Raw genomic sequence first — 24,746 nt, forward strand, 5'->3', positions numbered from 1 at the left:
TGAGTCAGAAAAAAAAAGATGGAGAGATACAGTAGCAGAATATAAATAAAAAAAAAAAAAAAGAGAGCGACAGCAATCTAATTTTATTTCATTTTCGGTACATGCTGCTGAACACTACAAACTTCAACAGTTTGTTTTAAATAGTTGTTACACAAGACAGTAAATTCTAATATTTTAAGGACCTACCTAAAAAACAAGTTATTGTTCATATTTATGGATCTGATCAATTTATACTGACATGAAAATAGAAAAGTTTAACTCCTGAAAAAGGACTGGCTTACCTGATGAAAATCTCTGGCAGAGAGCAGAGAGGGGAAAAAAATAACTGTGCAACAGCCTCATTTTTATTTTGGCTTGTCATTAAACTACTCGTGGAATTATGTTTAATTAGTAACAGCCGATAAGATCTGTCACCAGCAAGATTTGTCATTTTTAAACAGTGGAAGTGATTATCAGCGCCGGGCTAAATGAGAATAAATCCTGAATCCTGAATGTTTTGTACACTTTACTAATGTGAAAGAAAAGGAAGAGATCTGATTTCTTGTCAGTAGATTGACAAATTTCCCCGATCCCAGTGTCAGAAAAAGAGTCATTATCCCAAATGTCATCATTTTTACTCCTAGAAGCAATGAAATGATTGCATTGTAGAACTTAGTTTTCATTACATGTTGAAAAACGATACAGAGACTGGTGTATGACATAAAGGAGAGCACAAAATAGAAAGGATAGGCTTTTTATGCAACTTCATTTTAGCATTCATTTTAAAATCAAGTGGTGACATATCAGGCATTTAAAGGTTTTAAATCAAATACACTGTCAGGATTATAATTAAATTATAACTTATTATAATTTTTTTTATATTCCTTTTTTTTTTAGCATACTAGTGGTAAGTATTTGATCCACTGGGGCTACCAGATGCTCTTAGATTCAGTGCTTCACTGGGGTTTTCTTGGCACAGTGTGCAGTCCACTTGAGGTGTTACCCACAGATTTTCCTCAGTAATTGGTGAAAAACCAAAATGTCAAGAAAATATCTTTTTTAAAACCTTTACAAGAAAAGATAGGTGTACGGTGAAGCTTGGAAGGATGAGGCATGGGGAAATAAATACTATATACTATACTATAATGATGCTGGGGGGATATTTCAACAAGCTGACACTCTGGGTTGACAGAGGTCTTGGGACAGCCCTGAAGACAACCAACAGGACTGACATGCTGACACGGTGAGCTGAGGGCTGCGATTAACTTTCCACGATGATCCCTTCAATATAAAATCACTGTACACTGTAGCATGATATATTTTCTGTCATGTGTTCAAATAAAAGAAAAAATGTTTGCAAATGATAAATACAATACTTTTAAGCTGTACAGGGCGTGCAGCAGCCAGCAACTCTGACTACGAGTTGACTGTTCGACAGTTTGTCTCTGAATGCTGGTGTGAAGCATTCAGGTATGTGTGAAGGTATCAACAATGATCTTAAAGAAGCAGCTGAAGGGTGATAAGGCCATTTCTAAACTCGATGTCCCAGCAAGTTCAGCCCAAAGTCAGACCATTAGATGCTCAGAAAAAGTGAAAACTCAGGATCTGGATCTTGTCTGTGTCTCCGGCCGGATGTGCACCTCCTCCAGATTTGAAGTGCACCCCTGCTACATAGACGGTTACGAGGAAGTACTCCCTTATGATTGGTTAATTTGGGATTACGAGTTTCCGGATCTCTGGATCTTCTCACTGAATTTGTGTTGCAACCACCATTTTTAAAAACAACACCCCATGGATCAAGTTGATGAGAGGCTGATCGAATTATTTCTTCATTTTCTTCCACAGTCTAAGAAGACACTGAACCATACTGGACGTCATTGTTGTTTTAAAACAGAAAATACGTACTAGTACTGAAATGAACCATCAAAAGAACTCCGACCTGGTGAGTTTACCGGCTGATACCACCCCTGCTGCCACCTTCATATTAGGAGGAGAAACTGCAACACAACACCAAAACGAAGCGCATCCCCTACGCTCGAGTGCGAGGGTACACACACCAGCATTAGCTACGCTGTAACCGACCGCACACAGACACAGTGCAAGTATAAATCCGCCTTTACATGTCTCCCTGCTGCAACACACCTGATTCAAATTAAACGGCTCTCTGACAAGCTCTGCACAAGTCTGCTAATAAGCCATTAATATGAATCAGCTGTGTTGCAGCAGGGAGACATCTAAGACCTAGAGGATAGTGGGCCTTGAGGACCAAGGTTGTGGACCTCTGATTTACAAAAGAAAACTTTTTATTCCTCCAAAAAGCACAGCTTGGGTTTCCAAAGTTGCATCTGAGCAAACCACAAAACTTCTGGAGTAATAGGCCTCATTCACCAATATCTTCTTTACGAATCTTCTTAAATTCATTCTTAAGTTGTACAAAAACTCTCCGTCAGATTCATGAACATGTTCTTAGACTGCAGAGTTGTTCATATCTTTCCTCTTAGACTGGTGAATACCAATCTCTCCTAAGTTGAAAGGACAGGCCAGTCAACCCTACTTTGCATAGGTAAACACCCAAAAAATGCACATAAAAGGCCATGACTTACAGGCCGAGAGCAAACAGACAGAAGAGAAACATGAGGAAAAATAAACAAAGACAAACTGATGAATGAAAATAAAAAAAATTAAAAATAAAGATTTTTCTGATTTTGAAAGGTTCACTTGATCATAAATAATCACATGGTGAGCTAAAAATAATATAAAAACAGTTTTATATACAAACGGGTCAATAAATTCCTGAACTTCCTGAAAAGCGCGTCATATGCTCATCCTCGCCATGCTGTGGCTAAAGGGGGAAGTGGTACACTGTAGAATAAAATTTTATTACACAGCCTACTGTACCTTCTACAGTTTGTAAGGCCAATTTCCACCTCATCATTTTAAGAAGTTGAATGATGATGAATCCTCCAGGTGAGTCTGATAGGTGTTATTAACCAGGAAATAACCTTGATTTCATAATAAAACTAATATTGCAAAAACAAAAAAAAAATAAATAAATAAGAAAAAAAACACGGTTATAGTAAATTATAATTATTAAAGACCACATTCAGCAGGTGGATTTCGGAGTCACAGGTGACCAGGACATTTATGGAATGATATTCTTTTGGTTTAGGGAATGGGTCTGGTATGTTTGCAGTCTTTTACAACAATGGTGTTAGGAAGACCAGCAATAGAATTAGATCCGTTTTGACTGCGACTTGTTCTTGAATGAATGAAGTGGATAAAAAATATGCTTGCGGGAAAGTATTATGCAATATTGGTATTTATCTTAATGGCAAAATTCATTATACTTCACAAAAAGTTATTAAAAAATCTGACAAAAACATTACTGTAGTTTTATTATTGTATTCTAATGAACAGAAAGGCAGAAAAAAAAGTGCTGATTCTGTTGAAACGTGTCGGCTTTCAGATGTTCCTAAGAGTACTTAAGTGTTTTGGAAGTTTTGTTCTTAGCTAAGAACAATCCAAGGTACAAAGATTTTGGTGAATGCCACAATTTTCATAAAATGTTCATAAGAAGGTTTTTAGAACAATTTTGTTCTTAAGAACGGTTGGTGAACGAGGCCCAGTGTCTTTTGGACAGATGAGATCAAAGTTAAAAATGCACAGCACCACATCTGCTGAAAACCAAACATGGCTTATCAGCACAAACACCTCATAGGGGGGACGATTTGTACCTGGACACCTTCCAGTCATGGAGTCAACTATAAACTCATCTGTATATCACAGTATACTAGGGAGCGATGTGAGGTCATCTGTTCAGCTGAAGCTTGATTGAAATTGGGTCATATAGGAGGTTAATTGTCCCAAGCACACCAGAAAACTACAGCAGAAAAAAAAAGAATAAAAGCACAAGAATCAATGCGTTCCAGTGGTCAAGGAAAACTCCAGACCTCAACTTGATATTGTGGTGAGCCTTAAGAAAGCTTTACACACATAAATGCCTGTGAATCTCAATTAACTAAAGCAACACTGTAAAGCAGAGCGAGCCAAACATTAGCTCCACAACTATGCAAGAACTACTTCGCAAGGCTTCATGTAAATTTGGTGCAAGCCTTGATCACCAATATCCTTGATAATCTCTTCTTTGCTCTGCATTTTAATTGAAATCACAACAAATAAAAAATAGCCAGTGTATATAATTAACATGCTCCTTGTGTGCCTCTATGACACACAATGCCTTGAGAGTCACTGCCTGTAGGTCCACGTATCTCTCTCCATACATTGACTAGGATAGAAGGACAGGGTGAGCAAGGACACGGTAGATTGAAAGGTTTGGGTTTTAGCCAAGGTTCTTATTTTCTTCTTCTTTTTTTAATCTAAGTCTGATTTTGCTGCATGTGCTCGATTACTCTTTCTCCATCTCTTTTTTGCTCATTTTGATCACATTTGCTGCCTTTAACTGTCCTACCAACACAGCTCCACACTGGCACCTGTTGATGGAGAAGCAGAATAGCACATACACATGCGTGCACATAAATGTGCATGCTTGCACATACACGGGGAATAATAATAATAATAATAATAATAAAGCCACATAGCTACTAATTCTAACCATCTTTCCTTTACAGATAGATTTCAGGGGTTTATTTAACTCAGGCGCCTCCAGCAGGCAATGATTCAGGGTAACATGATTCATGTATACACATATCAATACTGACATCGATCTGATCTGCCAGGTGATGCCAGGTGAAGAGAGTTAGTAACTCAACTGAATCTTTTTAGTTCCAAATTTCTAGTTTTATCCTAGGGTGATATCATGACTCCTGGGGTGGAATGATTAACTGGCGTGCAGCAGAGAGTCAATGTTATAGTCACAGATCAAACTACAGCACTGAGATGCATTCACACAAACAATCACATGGGACGTTGGCAAGATTTATGTTGCAGGGGGCAGGAGATGCTCTACACCCTCTTTGTGGACCACTCACGCTGAAGGGAGGGGGTGGGGTCAACATCTTCAAACACCATCCTTTCTCACAACATGTAGATGGAGTCTACAAGAATGCATATAGGGCTGTGCATCTTTCTGCTGAGAAGGCTGATGGGATTTAACATCACATGAACATTTTAACAGCAGTACACAAGAAACTCAATAAATCTGTCCATCTTCTCTTAAATTACTGGATCTCGGTACAGCTTATAGAAAAGCAGAAAGCAAGAGAAGACTCTTCCTAAAGACCAGTCAAACAATCAAGATACAAATGCAGACTCACTGCATCTAGACACTTTTCACCACTATACATTACTCCCATCAGGAAGCTGCCTCAGAGCATCTCTGACTCTAAAACATCCCTATTCAGAACGATCACACTGACTGCCATGTTTAAATACAGCTTAGAAATTTGAGCCAATTCATTTCCGGGTGCTGCAGATTATGTGATTATTTGAAGGGTCTGTGTTTTTATGTTTTTTTGTGAGGCTTTACCCTTCACAACTTTCTATCCTTATGTTTTTGACAAAACTTTTTAAATCTTTAAATCTTAAATTACAATCAAAAGCTTCTTCAGACAGATTTGTTAAAAAAGAAAACTGACAAAAAAAACTAATCATTTAAGCCAAATACAGCCTTGTTCTTTTAAAGTGTGCAACAGCATGTGGTGTTAACAGTGTGCATCTGTGTGTGTGTGTGTGTGTCCAAGTCATTCTATATCCTGATAAGCTGCAAAAAAAAAGAAAAAAATACCATTGAAGATAATACTTGAATGTTGTTTAAGACATTACTGCCCGAAACAAACTCATCTATTAGAAGTAGTTTTTTACCTTTACTTTTTACCTTCTAGTTAAAAACAAAGTGAATTCACTTCCAAGGATAAAAACATGTTAGGCATTTTTTTTAATACTGGTTTTAGTTAAGTGGCTAAGAACGGTCCCGAATATTAGTCAGTAGACATTGTTAAGGAACAAAGTGGTTTTTAACCAAAGGCAACTACATGAATCTGTCCGATGGTTCAACTTTTGTATTATAACAAAACCTCAGAGAGGAAGTTTTCACAGAGACATGGCATTTTCAGAGTCTGTTCACACTTCAATGAAACACTTTTGCTCTGTCTTCTGCCGTGGGTTTGCAGAGGACTGAGGAAACCCACTCCAACATCCGCACAGATGAAACACCGACAATTAGTTTCTACAGAGTAGAGGAGACAGAGAGAACTAAGGCTAGGTTCACACTGCAGGGCATAATGCTCAATTCGGATTTTTTTTTTGTGAAATCTGATTTTTTTTGAGAGTCTGTTCACATTTCCAATTAAATGCAACTTGTATGTGATCTCCTGTACGAACCTTATGCGCACCAAAAGTGTCCCGCATGCGTAGAAGACACAACGACGTGACAGTGAGTGTGCAGATGACGTCTTCGTGTTTGAGGAACTAAACATGGGCGGTAACAGCGGAGCTTATGTTGCAATTTTTTATTTATTATCCAACCGTAGCCAGCACATTTTCGAGGGCATCATTTTAAGGAGGAGATTGCAAAAGAGGAGAGCCAGATTTTTGGCCATGGCATTTTGTGGAGCAGTGGCAGCAACGTCTGTACACAGAAACATGTGGGTAAGGAGTCGCAGTCAGGAGTGGTGGAAGAGTGATGTGAGCACCTTTACAGATAAGAGTTTATAAACAATGACGTGTAGGTCGGATTAATGCGGCCTGGCCGTTCAGACTGAAGTCGCATTGCAAAAGATCAGATACGTATCGAATTAAGGATCACATATCCAAGTGGCCTGGGTCGTGTTTAAAAAATCGGATGTGTGTCGTTCAGACTGTCATGAAAAGATCAGATACAGGTCGAATAGGGACAAAAAAATCGGATTTGGGTCAGTTCAGCCTGCAGTGTGAACCTAGCCTAAGAGGCCCAGCTCATCAGCTGTATGTGTAGGCAGACAATTCAGGCTGGAATACCAGAACAAAATGACCAAATGTGCAGACATTAAATTCAATTTTCCATGTTATGTTTGATCAACAATTTAATTTCTCCCAGTGATGTCTTTCCATAGTTTTGATATAGTGGGTAAAATCAGGATGTGACACATAAACAACTTTCCAAAGGCACAAAGAGACGTAATCCACTACATGACGTACTGTTCTCTTTCAAAAACAAACGTTAGCAATGGCCAAAGAGCTAAATGTGAGCAATTGGCAGATAACATGAAGCATGTTACCTTTTACAGCTGGATCAAAATCCCTTCTGAGAGGACCTCTACTGTATCTCTGCTAATTTGCTTCATTTTACAGGAAGGCACTTTTCACTGAAGCCCTTGTTAACTTTAAAGGAGTGACAGATGGAAGATGCAGCACATCAGTGTAATAGTCAGCAACACAACAAGCTATGACACTCACACTGAGCTGTCCCTGACACTAACGACCTTTAGCCACCATCGGCGATTGTGTATCCTGCTGGATTTTTGACATTTGCTCATTAGCAGTGGAAGCCTGTTAGACCGGGATTTTCTCCATGGCCACCATTCCCTGCATCGGCTCATCTTCTTCCCATCCCGCAATCCGGCTTGTAGCAGATTCTGTTGCACCTAACAAGAAGTTGGTGAGAACAGGGTGCGATAAGGAAAGGGTGGAGGTCAGAGGACATGACAGCCTTTGATAGGAGACATGAGGTGAAAGGAAAAGTGGACGTTTTCAGATAACGACTAAATAAAAACCAGTGCACGTTCATGCCGTCCACCTGTAACCCCAAAAGCTGGAGCTTTTCATCCTGTCCCACTGCCCTTACACGTCAACCTTTGAACTGACAGTGGAGGACACCAGATACCAAGTGAGCTTAGCTGGAAGTCTGCATTGTCCTCAATGCTGTGTCTTGGTCTTGATGTTCATTCGCTTTTTTTTTTCTTTTTTTTAATGGATGAGCAATATAACCTCTGGCTAACCTTAGTTTGTCATGTTCAGATAAAATAAAAACAAAATATTCAGTTCTTTCAGCCAAAAGCAAAGCCAAAAATCTCACAAAAAATGCTCCACATTAATATTTCCAGTGCCATCTGGCAGATTCACCCAAGACCTCAGAACCAATTAAAAACTTAATCATCCAAATTTGCAATTCATAATGACATGCAGCAGAATTTAAATGACAAAGAAACTCTTATCGGTAATGGAGTTTCAAAATTTGACACTAAGCAAGGACCAAAGCCTCCACAGTACTGACGCATTTACATGTCACAATCTTGTGATCCGTCAGCTGAAGCAAGTTTTCATGTTGCAGGTATGTAAGGATTTTTTCCTCCTAAGTTTAAGGAAATCAACACCTACAAATGAAGAGGTGATGCAGAGAAGCTCGTTCATGCCTTTGTCTCCTCCAGGCTTGATTACTATAATGCACTCCTCATCGGGATCCCTGGCAAGAGAATTCAGAGACTGCAATACATCCAGAACAGCGCTGCCAGGATGCTGATGAGGGTGCGCAAGCAAGACCATATCAACCCCATCCTGAAAACTCTGCACCGTCCCACTCAGGATAGAATACAAGGTCTCCCTCCTTACCTTTCAGCGCATTCATGGACATGCCCCTCCTCACCCCTCACACACCCTCTATTCTGCAACCACAAACACCCTCCTAGTTCACAGAACCAAGTTCTACAGCATGGGTGATCGGGCTTTTTCAGCTGCTGCCCCAAGACTGTGGAACACCATACCAGACCACCTGAGAGTCACACAGTCACCACAGTCTTTAGATGTTTTTAAGCAAAACTTGAAAACCTTCTTTTTAAAAAGAAGCCTTCTACTAAATAGCATTTTATACTCTTTTTATTCCAGGTTTCTGTAGCACTTTGAGATTCCATGTATTACAAATGGCAATACAAATAAAATGTATTATTATTATTATCATTATTATTGTTGTTATTATTAGTAGTATTATTACTGTTTTAGTTACCTTCGTCAAAGTCTGCATCATCCTCAGTGTGCTGGGGGAAGGGGAAGCAGTTGGTGATCTCCAGCCGGTCGTCCACCACCAAACCCAGAAGGACGCCCTGAACCACCTCGCTGCCTTGGCCCTCTTCCTGGTAGTGCTTAATAATCTTCAGCACCACCTGTGAAAACAGAAAAGAGGAACATCACTGAAAAAAAAGAAATAATAATAATAATAAAAAAAAAAAAAAGTCCAGAGAAGAAAAAGTGAGGAGGCTTTACTCTGAATTTAATAACTTTGGAAATGTGATTTATTTTCCGAACTGGAGTTAATGTACTTATTGGGCAGTTATAGCATTTCCTCTTCATTTTATCATCCTGTGATTTGTGTCACCAAATTCAACCGTGTGTGTGTCTGTCATGTTGATTCAAGCTCATTAGTCTGAGATGGGGTTACTGTGGTTCAGATGTTTGTTTCTTTTTAAAAACAAACCGGTCACGTTGCAGATTTATTTTCTCCCTGCTCTCAGTTCTTCTACACGTTGGGCTTTATTGCCATGCAAATAAGTTAAGCAATTTAAGTTTTATGAATTAGGAAAAATGCAGACAATAACAATAATGTGGCCATTAAATATACAGTGAACTATATTCTAATCTGTTTAAGACAAAAAAATTAATTAAGAAACACTGTATGCTCTTTGAGATGAGGGTGAGCAAAGTTTTATGATTAGGAATGGTATCATTATGAATTTAAGTTCCTTAAAACACAAGAGAGGCTACAGAGCATTTAGGAGGCTATAATTTACTGCAGAATTTAAATTATTAAAATACAAATAATTACATAGGAGTTTAAATCATTACTTGCAATCCTCACTATCTGAACCATTAATCTTTGGTGTGGAAAGCCTCATATTACGAAAAGAGAGACTCGCCACACAACAACATGTGAAGCAGAAAACTAACCACTGAAAAAGTGACAAGATATAATGAGTTTATAACATCTACAACATAATATCCAAAAAACATTCACAACTCTGGCCTCCCTTGGTGATCTCCTTCACCTCACATCTTAATGCACTCCAGTCTACAGACAGAAAGCTGTTTAATTTTAGATCTTTCTGCAAATATTTCCATGTGCAAGGGGCACAGCAAAGAGATTTTCCCCAGATCTGTCAAAATATGAAGTACATTAAAAAAGAAACTACTTGAAGGATTGTAACAAGGAAGAACTAGATCTGAGACAGTGGAAGGTAGAGAGAAATGTCAGATGTTTGCTTAAGAGATGAAAATAATGCCAGTGCTGCTGTCAATATACGCTGTATGGTATAAAGGTTCCAAACAGATCTATCACAGTATGTTACAGCGTGATCAACAACAACAATTACAAGCAGAAGCTTTGCATAGTTTTCACTTGGTACTAAAATAACAGGAATAAAAGATTTATTTGTAAGATAAAACCTCAACCTTGAGATTTTTAATCAAATAATATACGTACACAGGATTAAAGCATCTTCTTCATTAATATAACCCAATATTTACAAGGGCATCTTTTCAGCGAATTCATCATCAGAGGTGAAAATATTACATTCTTAAGACTAGCGAATGCTTTTAGGAGGATAGCCAATATTAGACTAAAGAAAACTGAAGTTTATAGTTACTGAACTGCAGTCTGAAGCTGCTGCATCACTGCACTGTGGAAGGAGCATTAGTATAAAGGAGGTTTATTTAAATCAAATCAAATATAGCCAAGTTACAACACTGCTGTGCGCAGTTACAGAGAAAGTTAGATTTGTGGAGACATGGTTTATCATTTTGTGGGGTCAAAATGCAACAAGGAAACACTACAACTGAACTTTTTTCAGATCTGTTCATAGCACCCAGTTTTGCCCTGTACTCAAATACGTGTTCTCCTTCACGTGACGTGAGTCAAGCCCGGGTTGTGAAAACACCAAACATTAGATTGATAGCAGCTAAATTATGGCCATGATGCCTCTATTGTGATGCTTTGCCGGCAAAGATTTGCATGTATATTTATGACAAAAGAAACTGAAAAATATGTTAATGAGTGCAGCTCTATTTGCAGTTTGGCTGAATAAACACTTCAGTTTTTTTTAATTATTGTTATTTAAGTGTATTTTTTATTCCGCACATGCTGGGGGGATTAGACCCAAATTACTGCATTATCTGGATTTTGGGAGAGCTTCAACTTTCCACAACAACATATGTTTTTAGATTCCAATTTGGTGGAATTATCATTTTTCCTTATGATAAAGTAAAACACAAATATCATTCACCTTTTGCCAAAGAAACAACAAGCAAAGGTCTGAGGACACGTTTCCTCAAATGTGTCCAAAATGTTACTTTTATATGAGCCAGAAATTAAGAATTCAAATTTCAGCAAAGCTCCTTGGTTGCCCACGACATCGGCCTCCTCACCAACTTGCCCTTTGCTTTTCCAACCACATTAAAATGCAGAAGAAATTCTTTGCCACTATTCTTCGCAGCAGCCACTAACCTCCTACATAAAACACAAAAAGGGGGAAAAAAAAACTGATCCATGTCTTATCAGGAGAAATTCTTTAACATGTTGTTCCAACCATAACAGACTTTAGTTGGCTTGTGGACCTACAACTACTACTGCTGCTCCTCAATGCCTACAAAAACCAGTTCAGACATTCCATGTAATCATCCTCTATCTAGACAGTGCATCTTCATGGATTGTTACATAACTTTAATTTTTAATGCTAGTTTAAAATGGGCCAAGCCTCAATGTGATTCAGGGAACTAATTTAAGCTCTAAAGCTGTGTCACTGATGCCAGTGATGCCGTACTTCTACACACAGGCACATTATATAAACCTATATACACCAATCCATTAAAAAAAATGAGAAAAAAACACATAGAGCTCAGCAAGAAAACAGAAAAACCCTTGAAAAGAGCAGAGAGTAAGGCTAAGCGACTAAATGAGCGAGAACTGGATATAAAAAAAAAAAAGCTGAAAAGCACAGTGTGGACAGGCAGAGCATAAATCACGCTGATAACAGTGCAGGCAGGTCACAGCCAGAGGCATTAATAATACACACATACACATATAAGCAGGAGCAGGGTGGCAGTCCTGTACCATGCTCACAACTAAACACCCAATACCACTATAAAGGAGCCCTTACTGGTCTCAGCTGCCCGCACGGACATACATACGTATACAAGCAGCTTGTCCAGGGAGATGATTTATTTCAGAAGAGTGCTGGGCTTGTCATGCAACAAGTAAAGAGCTAGAGGGCATGAGGAAGAGAGATGATATGGGGTGGAGCGGGGAGAAAAACAAATCTCATTCCCTGCCTGCCTGCCTTTGCTTTTCAAGCCGAGAGGGAAGAGAGGTCTGAGCAATAGATTGGTGCAGGGAGTGAAGGGTGCAAGGAGAGTGAGAAAGAGCAAAAAACAAGAATGAAAACTCTGTGGGGAAGGTGGTGATGCCGGGATATACAGACACTGAAAATGTGACACAGAAAAACCAGAAGCAGCTGAGGAGGAGAAAAAAGGAGGAGAAAAGCTCTGCAGGGGCCAACAAAGCCGACAGGTGTGGCTATTACAACAAGGGAAATGAGGAGACTGGGGCTATAGTGGACGTCCTCAGGACTGGCATCGGTGCCCCCCCCAATGCACTCTAGCTTCTTTTCTGCCAACAATTAGCTTTTCCACAATCAGTGAGAGCAGATAGCCCAGATACACAATGCTTCCAGCTATCTAAGCCTCAGCAGTCTGTCCATCACAAACCAAAACAGCATCCTTACAACAAAGAAGAAGGTGAAAGATTGAGAATCTACAAGAAATATCAGCACTAAGGTCAAACAAAGAGGCTACATTAGAGTCATGAAGAAAATCCTGAAATGTCTCAAAGCAGGGAACTGAACTGTACAACAAGAAAAAGGAAGGAAGGAATTGTGGGGGTTTCAGTGGATTTGTAGTACTGGCTGAGAAAAAATGCCATCAGGTATTGTTAGCAAATCCTGGGAAGCTCTAAGTTTGTGCAAACCTGCATGCGCACATAAAGGCTAACTCTTTAGTATCATCTTTTAATGCTACTCGCTCTCTCTCTCTTTCAAACACTCTAGACAGACACCCACAGTCGCATACAAATTTATTGATCTAGCTCACCAGCAGCTAGCCCAGTGAGCTCACCTCATGTGGAGAGGCTCCAGATTGATATGTTGACTGCGTATTATAAATCAACAAGCTTAAAATTGAATTGTGCAAAATCAATTGCAGCCCAAATCCCCTGTTGGCTGCCTTTAATTCTTATCATAAATCTTCTCTCACTCACACAAAAGGGCTTATATTCCCGACACAACGGGGTTCGAGTTATGAGAAAGTACAGCAAAGGAGACGATCCTTTAATGAGTTTTCTTTTTGCGCCACTCAAGTGTAAACCAGCTCTTCGTTGGGTGTTGGCTGTAAAATACTTGACAGAGAAAATAACGCTTTTGTGTGGCATGACTAATCTGCTGGATGAAGCCACGGATGAAGACCAGCACAGATCCTCACTTCATCTGCCAGCTTACTCCTGCTCATTTGCTCAAACATGTTTGGCTAATAAGTCTGGCTTGCAAACGCGAAGAAGGCCGAGATGACAAGAAGGAGGAGCTATTGCAATGTGTGTCAGTGTGCGTGGAGGGGGCAAATATTCTAAAATAATCTAAATGTAATGTGAGGTAGTAACTCTTTGGGTGCTTGTTCTACTGTTTATTTGCTGCTTGCTACTCGATTTCAACTGTAGCACTCAATTTTTGAGATGCCCCAAACAAAGCTCATTGTAAACTATTTTTAAGTTTCCTCAAACTTAAGCCTAATTTTTGGTAAGTTTCTGCAGCAGGAGGTCTATTTACATTCAGTTCTTAACTGTGCCAAGTATAACACAGAAATAGTTGTTTTCTGTTTGTGAGTCTGCAGATACTTGTGTTTTAAGGCGGAAAAAAATCAGAGGCAGCCACAGTGACTACCACCAAATTAGAGGAAAGTCAATTCTGCACCATGAGAAAGTACAGAGTCTGAACATGTGCTTGCATTTTCTACACAATACAGTAAGTCATCTCCTGTGTGCGTGGCACCTGATCTGTGTGACAATTTGATGTGACATCTTCTTGACAAGGCAAAGCTTAAAGACCTGATGCATGCATAAAAACCTCAGGGGAAGAGGGTACTGTTCTGGCCCAGGGATTCTTTTATTTCTGTATAAGCTTTTAAGAGAACCTAACTGGAACTACTTCATAAAATGTTGAGATTAAACTCGTTCTGAAATACATTCTGGCTCTCCATTAAACCTCAAAGCATTCAAATCCAGGCCATAAATATAACATGCATTGTGCCCTGACTTTGCCTTAATTCATAGCACATAAATAAAATCTGGGAATCATATGATCCAATAAATTAATGAAGATGCTTTTTAGTCATAGAGGATAGCTTGATCTCTGTAGGTGTTTAATGGAAACACACTGCTGTGTTGCAATTCACTTCCATAGCAATATGAAACACTCAATCTGCTTCAAAAGCAAGAAAACAACTCATTTTTACTACACAGCAGTAGCGATGCTGTCTATGGGTAACCCCTACAGCTAAACCTCTGACAGACGGGCCATGATGCAATGAAGCAGCAACTCCTGCGTATCAACATATTCATGTGAAATGAGTTTCATAACTACCTGAAACAGACACCTCTTCGTGAATAGTCTGAATAAAAATGGGGTCACAGATTAAACAGATTTTGACTGCTTTGGATTTAAGCTCAGTAAAAATGTCAATAAGGGTGTGAAATTAACCTGGAAAATCTCAGTTCTAAGTAATAAACACTGAGGTAAAAGGTTAAGATTTCAGCTCTTGAGCAGCTTTGATGAGGAAAGTAAAGGCAGAAACTGACTAGTTTACTGCAGTCAGGCACAGCAATAAATAAATAAAAAATAAAAAAGCAGCTGTCCAGTGCTTTTTAGGACAATGGGGGGAGGTGGTAGATGGTGCACACTAATGAAGCAAGTTTGTCCTCTGCTGTTTGTACAGAGGTACTACATACTGTAAATATGGGCACACTACACAGATAATAAGAACAAGCATCAGACTCAATAACTGTTTCTGAAACAAAAAATTTTAACCACCTTGGGGATACAGACTAAGTCCAAAGCAGACAAAATTGTTTATATTCGAATAGCTACACAATAATAGCAATGGTTCGCATCCATTCCAAGATCCTTTCTTTTATATATGTAAATATCACAGAAAGAAAAGAAAAAAAAAAAAAGAATCCCATCGTCCAGGGGAGTCATGTCTCATGATTAAAGGCCTTTGTAGCTTACAGAAAGCTAGACAGCAGCTAACCTAAACATGATAACTCATCTGCTAGCGCTAATGGATTTAAGAGACCTGATTATACCGTATTTATTCAAGTGGTATAATAAATTGAATTAAACTATTTATGGCAAAACACTAAACAGCAAATCTATTAAATAGAATAAATAATGGCTTTTCACCCTCTCCCAACCATGATGATGCTCGCTCTTTAGCATGTGCATATCGTAGCAGCAGTTTTCGTTGTCCGCCACCTAAACTCGCCAAATAGCGTTACCGGATCGTTGTGACACTTACCAATCCTTCTATCTGGATCTGTTTGACCGGTGAGTCCAAAGTACCACCTGAAGAAGCCATTACTGCGCTAGGTGCTGTACTGGACTCTTTACGTGAAGCCATCTATAAACCGCTCCACGCGAAAAGAAGGGAGGAAAGAGTTTGGTAACGGAAATTTCCGGTTAACTTGTTTCGCTTTTCTTGTCCGTATGGAAACAACGCCGAAAAGAAGAGTTCCTGTTTTTGTTCGGGCAAGTGTTTGAACGCTTGTTTGGTGGCAATTTAACTTTTAAAATATCAGAAAATATTTATTTTTGGTATTTAAGATTCTAGTCTACAATTGTGCCAAAAATCCATAACATAATAGCTAGAAACGTGTAGTTAGTAAGAATAAAAATTGTAACTTTACATGTTTAATCTGAATTTTCACTCTTTAGAACTTGGATCTTAAAATATCACTTACATACAATGTTACTTAACCAAGTACTTAAAACACTTTATTTCAAATCTTTACAGAGTATCACAACTAGAAGTTACCCAAAGACTAAAAAGTTGGAATAATGAACTTAGCTGTAACAAAAACATTACCTAGTTACACAATGCAAAAAGGCAAATAAGCATGAATGAAAAAGGTACAACAAAAAAAAAAAATTTTTTTTTTTTTTTTTAAACATAAAACTGATAAACTGCCAGAATCATACATCTGAAACTTGATATTTAATGCCAGGTGAGATTTAACAATTTATTGACAAATTAACCTTTTTGTTTATCAAAGAACAAGTGCAACAGGGACAAAATGGAAGAGGTTACACTTTTGAGAAAAAAAAAAAACAAAAAAACAAAAAAACAGTACCTTTCCAGAACATGTACAGAGTCAATACAGGACTTTTTTGTGGTAATGAGGGTCTTGATCTAAAATCTGGGACAATTTAGTTCAAAGAAGGGGCACAATACAAAATTTAGAGTAGAGGAGAGAAAATGAACTTACAAAACAAAATGAAGCAAAGTTTACAAATCAGTGAGTGAAAAAAAAAGTTTGCTTATAAATATACTTGTTAAACATTCTTCCTCACTCCATTTGAACCAAGAACACTGCATGATTCCATCTTAAGTACAGTAAAATCCTCCTGTTTAAAAGTTTCAAACCCTTTCCCCACTGTGCCCTCCCCTCCCCTTCCCCAGGGACATAAAACAAAGAAATAAAATGTGGGACTGACAAGAAAACACAAAATAAAAAGGCAGAGTTGCATGTTAAAAAGAATATGCCTGTTGCAAGCATTGTCTGTTCTTCCAATGTCTAAATGAGGTGAAATCTTGGTCCGGCGGTGGCGATGATGTCGCTGTAGGGCTCAGACTGAGTGACCTCAATGGCTTGCTGTTTCTTGAGGACCAGGAAACTGTAAAACTTGGCTGCTGCCTGCTTCCTGTTGTTGTTCCTGCACAAGTCGAGGAGGCTAACTGAGTCTGCACCAGTCTTAGCCATGACACGCTGTGGAGACAGAAGCACAACATTAAAAAAAAGTCATTGTACATTTAACCTGGGATGATCCAAAGTAACTAACCCATCCATTTTCAGTATGGAACCAAATCAATAACAAATTTTTAGGATTATGAAAAACGCAGCAATGGCTCTTTTACCTGCAGGCCATGCAGCATCTGCTGGGTTCTCTTGTTCCATCTCTTCTCCTCCTGATCTTGGTCTCCACCCTGACCCTCCTCCTGAGAGGAACAGACATAATGATCAACGTTAACTGGTAAAGACTTGCTTGTGCATCCAACAATAAATGTTCTCATTTTACAGAAAAAAGTATGATTTCCTCTCACCTCCTCTTCATCACTCTCATCCTTCTTATCTTTCTCCTTATTCCCAAGAAGGTCGAGTTCTGGGACAAGCTGAGTGAGGTTGATAGTGCTCTCCTCTGGGGGGAGTTCCACCTGAGGCATGTCTAACCTCTGTGACAAGTCTGAGCGGTCAGCCAGTTGCTGCTGCTCCAAGGGAGCCATCTATAAAAAGAGAAAAAAGAAAAATGCATCGAAACAAGGACCAAGTCAGAACAGAAGATTTCTGAACATTTACCAAAGTTTACTTCAGCAGAAAATCAAACATATCTCAACTCCAGTAAATTTGAGGTTACATGCTAAAAGAAAATCAATTTCAGCTGAACATGATATCTTCAAATTTAGGTCTAGAACAACAGGAAGTGTAAAATATATATTTAAAGCTTATAAACTATACTTTACATAACCGAATTCCAGCATTTTTATAGAACATGCAATCTGAACAGAGTACTCACAGGAAGAGTTCCTTCTTTGTCAAGGTTCTTGCGTTTAACACCACGGGGGGTGGATGGAGGAGGCATGACAGTTTCATCTAAAGTTGTCCTGCTCCCCTCCATGGTAGAGGCTGCCAGCATACTGGGCTCCTCCATGATAGTCTGGTCTATGGATAGAAATATATAATATATAATGCGTTTTTTTTTTTCTCTCTCTCTGTCTCTCTCTGTGACTCGGTCCACGACATCTGCACGGGAATATGCTCTTCTCTCATCAACTCCAGCACCACTTACCAATAACATCTCTGTGCTGACTCATGACCTCCTCACGAGGCACCTCTGGGTTCTCCAATTCTTTGAGGAACTCATCCAGACTATCTGCTTCACCACCCTTTCTCCTCTTCCTCAGTTCATCTGGCACCAGAGGCGTCAGGCAGCGCGTGAACATCTGAGAGATACACAAGTATCAACAAAGTTAGTGTTAAAGTTAGGACAAATAAAGGTAGGAACTTTTCAAAGACTGATGCAAGACAAAAGAAAACCAATTATTCATCAACAGGGGTTTTTATTCGATATCAGGGAGAGGTAACTAATGGATGTGAAAGGAATAAAAAAAAAAAAAAAAAAGGATGAAACCAATCACTTTTTACATCTCTTGTTCTATCAATGTTCTCATTTGACATGCCAAAACCTGTATAGAATGTCAAGTGTGTTAGAGATCACCCACTCTCTCATTAAACAGTGTCAGGGTCTGACCTAGATGGAGCTGGAACTACTTGTTACTGTTCTCCACATGATAATATTGCTTGATGGCGATTTTTAGCCAGACAGTTCATAGCTTCTGTACATCTTCATACAGTTGCAAATGTTAACCTATAATCAGATAAATATTTATAACAAGCACTGGTCACCTTGAGCAGCCTGGCATTCCACAGAGGTTGAGCAGGCAGAGAGAAAAGCTTCTCCACTCCTCCAGTCTCTTTCCACATCATGAGCTTCTTCGTGGGAGGAGCCAGGTCCAGGGTGGTCACAATATCAGAGTAGTCAGACAGCTGGGCCCTGATGGTCTTACTGTCCAACTCCTTCACACTGTCTACAATCAGCTTTCTTTTACGCTTCGCCTTGGTCTCTTTCACTGGGAGATGAATAAATAAAATATTACATGACACTAGCTTCACCAGATATGATCATAATATCAACAGAGGTCTGCAAAACAATGTGAATACTGAACTTGTGTATGTATATATATCCCAATATTTCCCTGAAATAAAGTTTTCATTTCAGTTAAACTATATGATTTAAATGCACAACACTGTAAGCTGATTTCAGATAAATTTTCAGTCCCTGTGTAAACAGAACTGTTGCAAAGCAAATATGCTGATCTCGTGCACCCCATAAACAAACAGTATAAAAACTATCCAAAGGCTCTCTTGGCCCGTGTTTCAAAGGCTTTCTACAGCACCATCTATTAACAATAAGGTCACAACTGATAAAATTATACATATAACTATTCAGTTAACAGCAGAAGCTGACAACTTTGACAGCAAAGCATAAATAAAGTACTAAAAACGATGGGAGTGCGTCACAATAATGCCATGAGAGAAAAACATTAGCTGCAAAATGTAAAGAGCAATTTTTCACATTGTACACCAGTACAAATATGTGAACGTCTAAAACATAAAGCATGTTGGGAGTCAACTGTTCAAACAGTAATGACTGGTATACTTAACTGTACAAACCTTAGTCAATGTAGACTAACTTGTTATAAGAAATATCGATTTTAGCATTTGCAGTACCCATCAGCACACTCTTTAGACTTCTGTAGTTACCAGGAGGCTCGGCCCTCCCCCCACCCATATCCCAAAGAAATACACTCACAAAACAAAACAAGGCAGCTACCAATAAAGTTCATTCCTAAACAGGGAATGTCAAGTTATTTTCTAACTGTTTGAAAAACATCAAGTGTATTAAACATTTTGTTTGCCTAATACCTGCCCGAATGGTGAAAACCAAGGTATTTGTAATATTGAGAAACCATTGTCCTGGTAGTTGGGATATAGTTCGCAGCTGGTAGTTATATACATTTTGTGGCAAGTTATATAGTAATTTTGTTTTACAAGCACATAGAGGATTATGTTTAGTTTGACTTTAAATTTATGTAAACTCCCAGAAAGGATGATCATAATAAAAGTAAAACCTATTATGAATGATTTGCATTAATAAGTGTATTGCCATTTAACAGGTTTTGGGGATAGGCGAGGCTTACCTGTGATGTCAATGGGCTCCAGGGCGAAAGCCTCCTCTTCATTGTGAACCAGGGTGGTCTGTTCTGTCTGGTCAGCCATTGCTGGCAGTGGCTCTGCTGGACCCGAGTCTGGACTGTCTGGACCCGCTTGACATACACAAAATCATATTTTTCCTCCGTGTGATAACTTAAGATACACTGTGGTCTCCACTCAGATACACAATTCAGAAAGTTTTATTTTATTATGTGTAATGTTCTTAAGACTTCATTACTTACGTGACTGGAGGTTGTCAAAGTCATCCTCATCATCGCCATGATCCGGAGGCATCATGACACTATCTGGAATAGCTGGAGGATCATCAAAGATACCACCGCCATCTTCAGAGCTCAGCAGCTTGTCAACTGAGAAATAAAGAGATCAGTTTTTACACTTACTATAAAACACCTCAAAGAATAACTAAAGCAGATGATTAAAACAGTTCAGAGTAAGGCAAAAATAAATTATGCTCACCCAGCATTCCCCCATCAGCGTTGCCCATGGAGCCATCCCCAAAGTCATCATACTCCATGTGGTTGGATTTGTCAGGGAGATTAGCTGGACCAGGTTCAGCCTCAAGCAAGAGGTTAGAAGCTGTGGCGCCATGCATGATATCCTCCTCAAATGTGGTGTCATCACGCATCATCTCTCGGTCATCCATACCAAAATCAGCTGAGGAGTACATGACTTTGTTATACAAACAGTTTATGTTGTTTTGTTTTTTCGTAGGTTTTTACCAGATGCATAAATTTGATTGCTGAGAAAAATATTTCCATTTATTACATAAAACAAGCTTGATGTTTAAATAGATGGCTGGACTGGGCTTAGACATCAGCAAATCAGTAGTGTCGTACCAAAGTCATTTTCTTGCAGGAGGCTGAGGTTGCCAACATCTTCCCTCATGGTGATTTCTTCAACTCTGCTCTGGTTTAAGGTAAACTGCTGAGCGACATCAATGTCACTGTTTAAACACATCAAGGAGGAAGGTTATGTGAGTAATTAACCACTGCTGTTCTTTTTTTCTCTCTGTCTACGCACACACACATTACAATGTTTTGCAAGGCACATTAACACATTTAGCTACACACAATATTTTTTTGTCAATTTTTCTTTTAAACTGACAGCAGCTGTGCAACAAGATCAGTTTTATATATACAATGGACAAGGCTATACAAATTTAAAAGCAGAAATGGTCTTGTGTCCACAATACAACACCTAAATAACTGCATTCAGTATGCAATAATATACAATGCCTTGACATTACATAACAAAACAACTCTGAAGAGATGTGGCTGGCAAGGAACAAAAACCCAAATATTTCCACTGGACTCTGAAGCAGTGACGGGTACAAAAAAGTCAAACTAAATAATTATATTGTTGTGTACAGTGGACATAAAAGGTTGGTGCTTGAATGAAACAGGACATCAGTACAACTAAAGGCAGCTATGGTCTTTCTGAGTTTTCACCTGGTCATATGGAACTGTCATATGGACAGTAAATCTGGTGAAACTTACTCCAGATCAGGAAGTGGCTGGTCAAAATCATGGAACTCCTCAGGTAAGGTGATGGCATTGTATGCCGCCTCTCTGTTTTCCTCAGGTAGATCCACCACACCTGAACAAAGGAACAGGTAGTGAAGTAATGAGGGAGAGAAATTGTTCTGTACCTCATTAAAATAAAACATCATTAGCACTACAACACTTTGATGTAGTTTCCTCTTACCTGGCCTGAAGGCCATTTTGATCTTGATGAAAGCTTCATTACAGTCAGCAAGCAGATATTTGGCCTTCCTGTGGTAGATTCTCACCACTCCAAGGAGCAAGTGGCCTGATGTACGTAATGCCATCTTCACCTAGAAGAAAAAGAAACAAATACAACACATGGAAAATTCATATTTAAGGAATACAGCTTTTGTAAGGGCAATCATAAGTGTGATATGAAAACAGATTGATACCATAGAGCAATAAAACACTTAGAAAAATTAAATAAATAAAAAAGAACTTTAACAAGGATGTGAAGTCAAACCAGCAGCATAAATCTCTTAATGTAGTTTGCTGATCCTTGGTTTCTTTGTAATTCAATGTATGAAACATTGTCCATCTGTGTCTATAAATGTTGTCTATGCAATGCACAACACAATGCACATATTATTCCATGTTTTAATGCAAATAATGTTTGCACTAGTTTACAAATTCCTAACAGCATTTATTAAGATTGTTTAGCATTGCAGGGGGCACTCATAAATATCAACTGCTGTTTTCAGACACAGACATCACAAGTAAAATAAATATGAATATTGTATTCTGTGGAGAAGACAAACTGTCCCCCTACACCATCAGTTCTCTACAGAGATCCAACAACACGCAATCAGTGACTGAAAAGACATCAACAGTGATGAAGTTACTTAGTTCTGTGGCAGCTAGCCAGTATGTGTAAATGTAAACTACTTTTAACTAGCTGCATACTGGCATTAGCACCAGCACCTGGATCGAGCTAGTTGAAAAGGGGTCAATATTGAACACAGAACTTACAGAAAGAACATAAACCTTTCATCTTGTTACCTTGGGTGAGATGATGCTCTCCACACTGCTCTCCAGGTTGCATTCGAACACATGGGCCTTGGTCAGCTTTTTGTCCCAATGGGCCGCCAGCCAGATTTTGGCTAGCGGCCCACGTTTGCTGAGGACAAAGTGGGCGTAGAACATTGCCCTGGCTCCCCTGGTTCACACACACCAACTGTGGTATGGTTTACCTGAAAAATTACCAATTTGCAGCACACATGTAAGCAGTATGTCAAATTCCCAAAAGCAGCTGTGTAAGACGTTGCATCTTTTGAGGGAAAGAAAAAAAAAACAAAAGAAAAAACAGCCCAATGAACAAAATTCTCAAATTTCTGTTATTTTTGACACCCAACATTGAATATAGTAGCCAGACATGTTTAATTATAACAACTCCTCAACACACGAGGTCACATAAGCCAGCCAAGAATCTGTTTTCCTACAGTTCGTCAAAGATTAGCGAAAATGTAGACTGGCGAACAATATAGTATAAATAATTAACAGTGTCAATTCTATCGCACAAATTAAGGTATTTTCTCTATCGAGGAAACGCTTTGACATGCCTTGGACAGCTCATGCTAAACGTATTTCAAAAGACTGCTGCTGTCGCTATTTAGCTAACGTCAAAAGCACAACTAAACTCATTTGAAATACGCATTTTGTTCATTTTATAATTTTTACGTACATGAGAAAAAGTTATTCATGCAGTACTGGAAAGTCGAGAAAATCAGACCTTATCAAAACAAGTTCTGACTTTATTCAGGTTCCGCCTATTTCTGAGTCTCAGAATCAAATATTGGAAATGAATGCACATGTCCGTCTGAGGAAACTATACGTTTTCCCACATTGAGTCTTACTTACTTATTAAATTTTTCTTAATAAACTTGGAGATATAAAAACAAATAAATGTACGTAGCTTCACACGCACAAAAAGATTAGTAAAGCGTTAAAAGCGCGAAGGGTGGGCAACGCCAGTAAAATAGTCGGCGCCATAAAGTGGGACGAACTAAATTAGCCGCTAGCTTACTACAAAGAGAGCAATGAAGCCGTGAGCTCCGCAACTGAAGTAGAGCATTTTTCAACTAGATTATTTTAAGTTAAGCCTAGATGATTTTTCCAACAAATTACTAAAAACAACTTGCATATAAGAACATAAAGTAGACAGCAACAAGGCACCCTCCAAAGCCTACTCATACTTCCCCCACTCTAGGAGTACAACACTATCTTAGCCGATGGCTAATGGTTCATGTAACAGTGAAGGCCGCAACGAATAAACCCTAACATGCATGCCTATTTCGTTTCGTAAAACACACAAAACTACGCGCAAATATTTCCTCTGCCAACACACTTACCGACAGTAGCCCTCTTAGATTGAAATCCCAATAATTAGGTAATTTCTCCAAGGGAATTCTCCCCTGTTGTACTCATTAAAACAGTCAAGATGGCGCCAGTCGCCTTCCTCCCGCTCAGCGCTGTCCTTTTAAAATTGGCAGGATGTTTACAGTCAAAAATGGCGGAGGAGGAGCCTGTTGAGAAGGCTGATACTGACGGACAACTTGCTGTGAGAGCCAAGGAAAGATAGATGGCGTCCTGACGCACAGAGCCTACCAGGGGAGCGGTCAGAGTGAATTAAAATCAGTAAATATAATGTACAAAGTGGGATGCAGAAGACATGATAAACACAAACTTTAATTGAGGTGCTTGTATGAGTGGGTTTGCCTGCTTTCCTGTGCTCTGTTTCCATACTGGAACATGGTGAACGTAGAGTGAAATGTTTTTGTTGTTGTTTTGTTTTGTTATTGTTTTTATTTTTATTTTTTATGATAAAAGGGAAAGAGCCTATTATCTGAGAAAATAAACAGGTTATATTCACATCAGATTTACATAAAGAGAAAAGACTCTCCAAGTACCACAGCCCACCAAACAAATTCAATCCTTTAAACCAGATTCTCAGCATGCCGTAAATTGGACATCCACACAGACTAAAACTAATTTCCCAGCAGTATATTAGATGCAGTATATGAAAAATATGCCTGACAGACAGTCTGACTCATCTACTATCAAATTGCCAAATGGGTTCGGAGTAAAGCGGATTTGTCTTATTGGCATCTGTTGCAGTAGAATTGCTGCCAGTT

At 38.9% G+C, this 24,746-nt stretch overlaps 2 protein-coding genes across 2 annotated transcripts in view; both read right to left on the reverse strand.

Annotated features, from left to right (window-relative positions):
• LOC121641788 (eukaryotic translation initiation factor 3 subunit H) overlaps positions 1 to 15,669 on the reverse strand; it is a 59,757-nt gene extending 44,088 nt beyond the window's left edge. Inside the window, exons 1-2 of the mRNA XM_041988076.1 lie at positions 15,520 to 15,669; positions 8,915 to 9,071 (exon numbers count right to left, since the gene is read on the reverse strand). Coding sequence (XP_041844010.1) covers positions 8,915 to 9,071; positions 15,520 to 15,621 — 259 coding nt within the window. The 5' untranslated portion in view covers positions 15,622 to 15,669. The remainder of the gene's footprint in view (positions 1 to 8,914; positions 9,072 to 15,519) is intronic.
• A 300-nt stretch (positions 15,670 to 15,969) lies between these two features.
• On the reverse strand, positions 15,970 to 24,114 carry LOC121641941 (double-strand-break repair protein rad21 homolog A-like). The gene is made up of 14 exons (XM_041988341.1): positions 23,964 to 24,114; positions 22,615 to 22,805; positions 21,776 to 21,905; positions 21,568 to 21,667; positions 20,908 to 21,014; positions 20,528 to 20,725; positions 20,293 to 20,418; positions 20,038 to 20,163; positions 18,683 to 18,906; positions 18,066 to 18,219; positions 17,793 to 17,938; positions 17,323 to 17,502; positions 17,137 to 17,217; positions 15,970 to 16,987 (listed from the first exon to the last, which is right to left on the reverse strand). The coding sequence occupies exons 2-14, from the start codon at positions 22,756 to 22,758 to the stop codon at positions 16,796 to 16,798; spliced, it is 1,908 nt and encodes a 635-aa protein (XP_041844275.1). The 5' UTR covers positions 22,759 to 22,805; positions 23,964 to 24,114; the 3' UTR covers positions 15,970 to 16,795.
• Between the last annotated feature and the right edge of the window lie 632 nt (positions 24,115 to 24,746).

Source organism: Melanotaenia boesemani, chromosome 6 (genome assembly GCF_017639745.1).
Source record: "Melanotaenia boesemani isolate fMelBoe1 chromosome 6, fMelBoe1.pri, whole genome shotgun sequence".
Classification (NCBI taxonomy): Eukaryota; Metazoa; Chordata; class Actinopteri; order Atheriniformes; family Melanotaeniidae; genus Melanotaenia; species Melanotaenia boesemani.

What these genes read in the sequence shown, in the direction of transcription:
- LOC121641941 (XM_041988341.1), bottom strand. Translation starts at nt 22,758, where the DNA reads ATGTTCTACGCCCACTTTGTCCTCAGCAAACGTGGGCCGCTAGCCAAA. An exon ending in CGCTGATGGGGGAATGCTGG is followed by an intron (nt 20,419 to 20,527) that starts GTGAGCATAATT and finishes TTTATTTCTCAG; the next exon opens with TTGACAAGCTGCTGAGCTCT. An exon ending in ATGAGAGTGATGAAGAGGAG is followed by an intron (nt 17,218 to 17,322) that starts GTGAGAGGAAAT and finishes TGTTCCTCTCAG; the next exon opens with GAGGAGGGTCAGGGTGGAGA.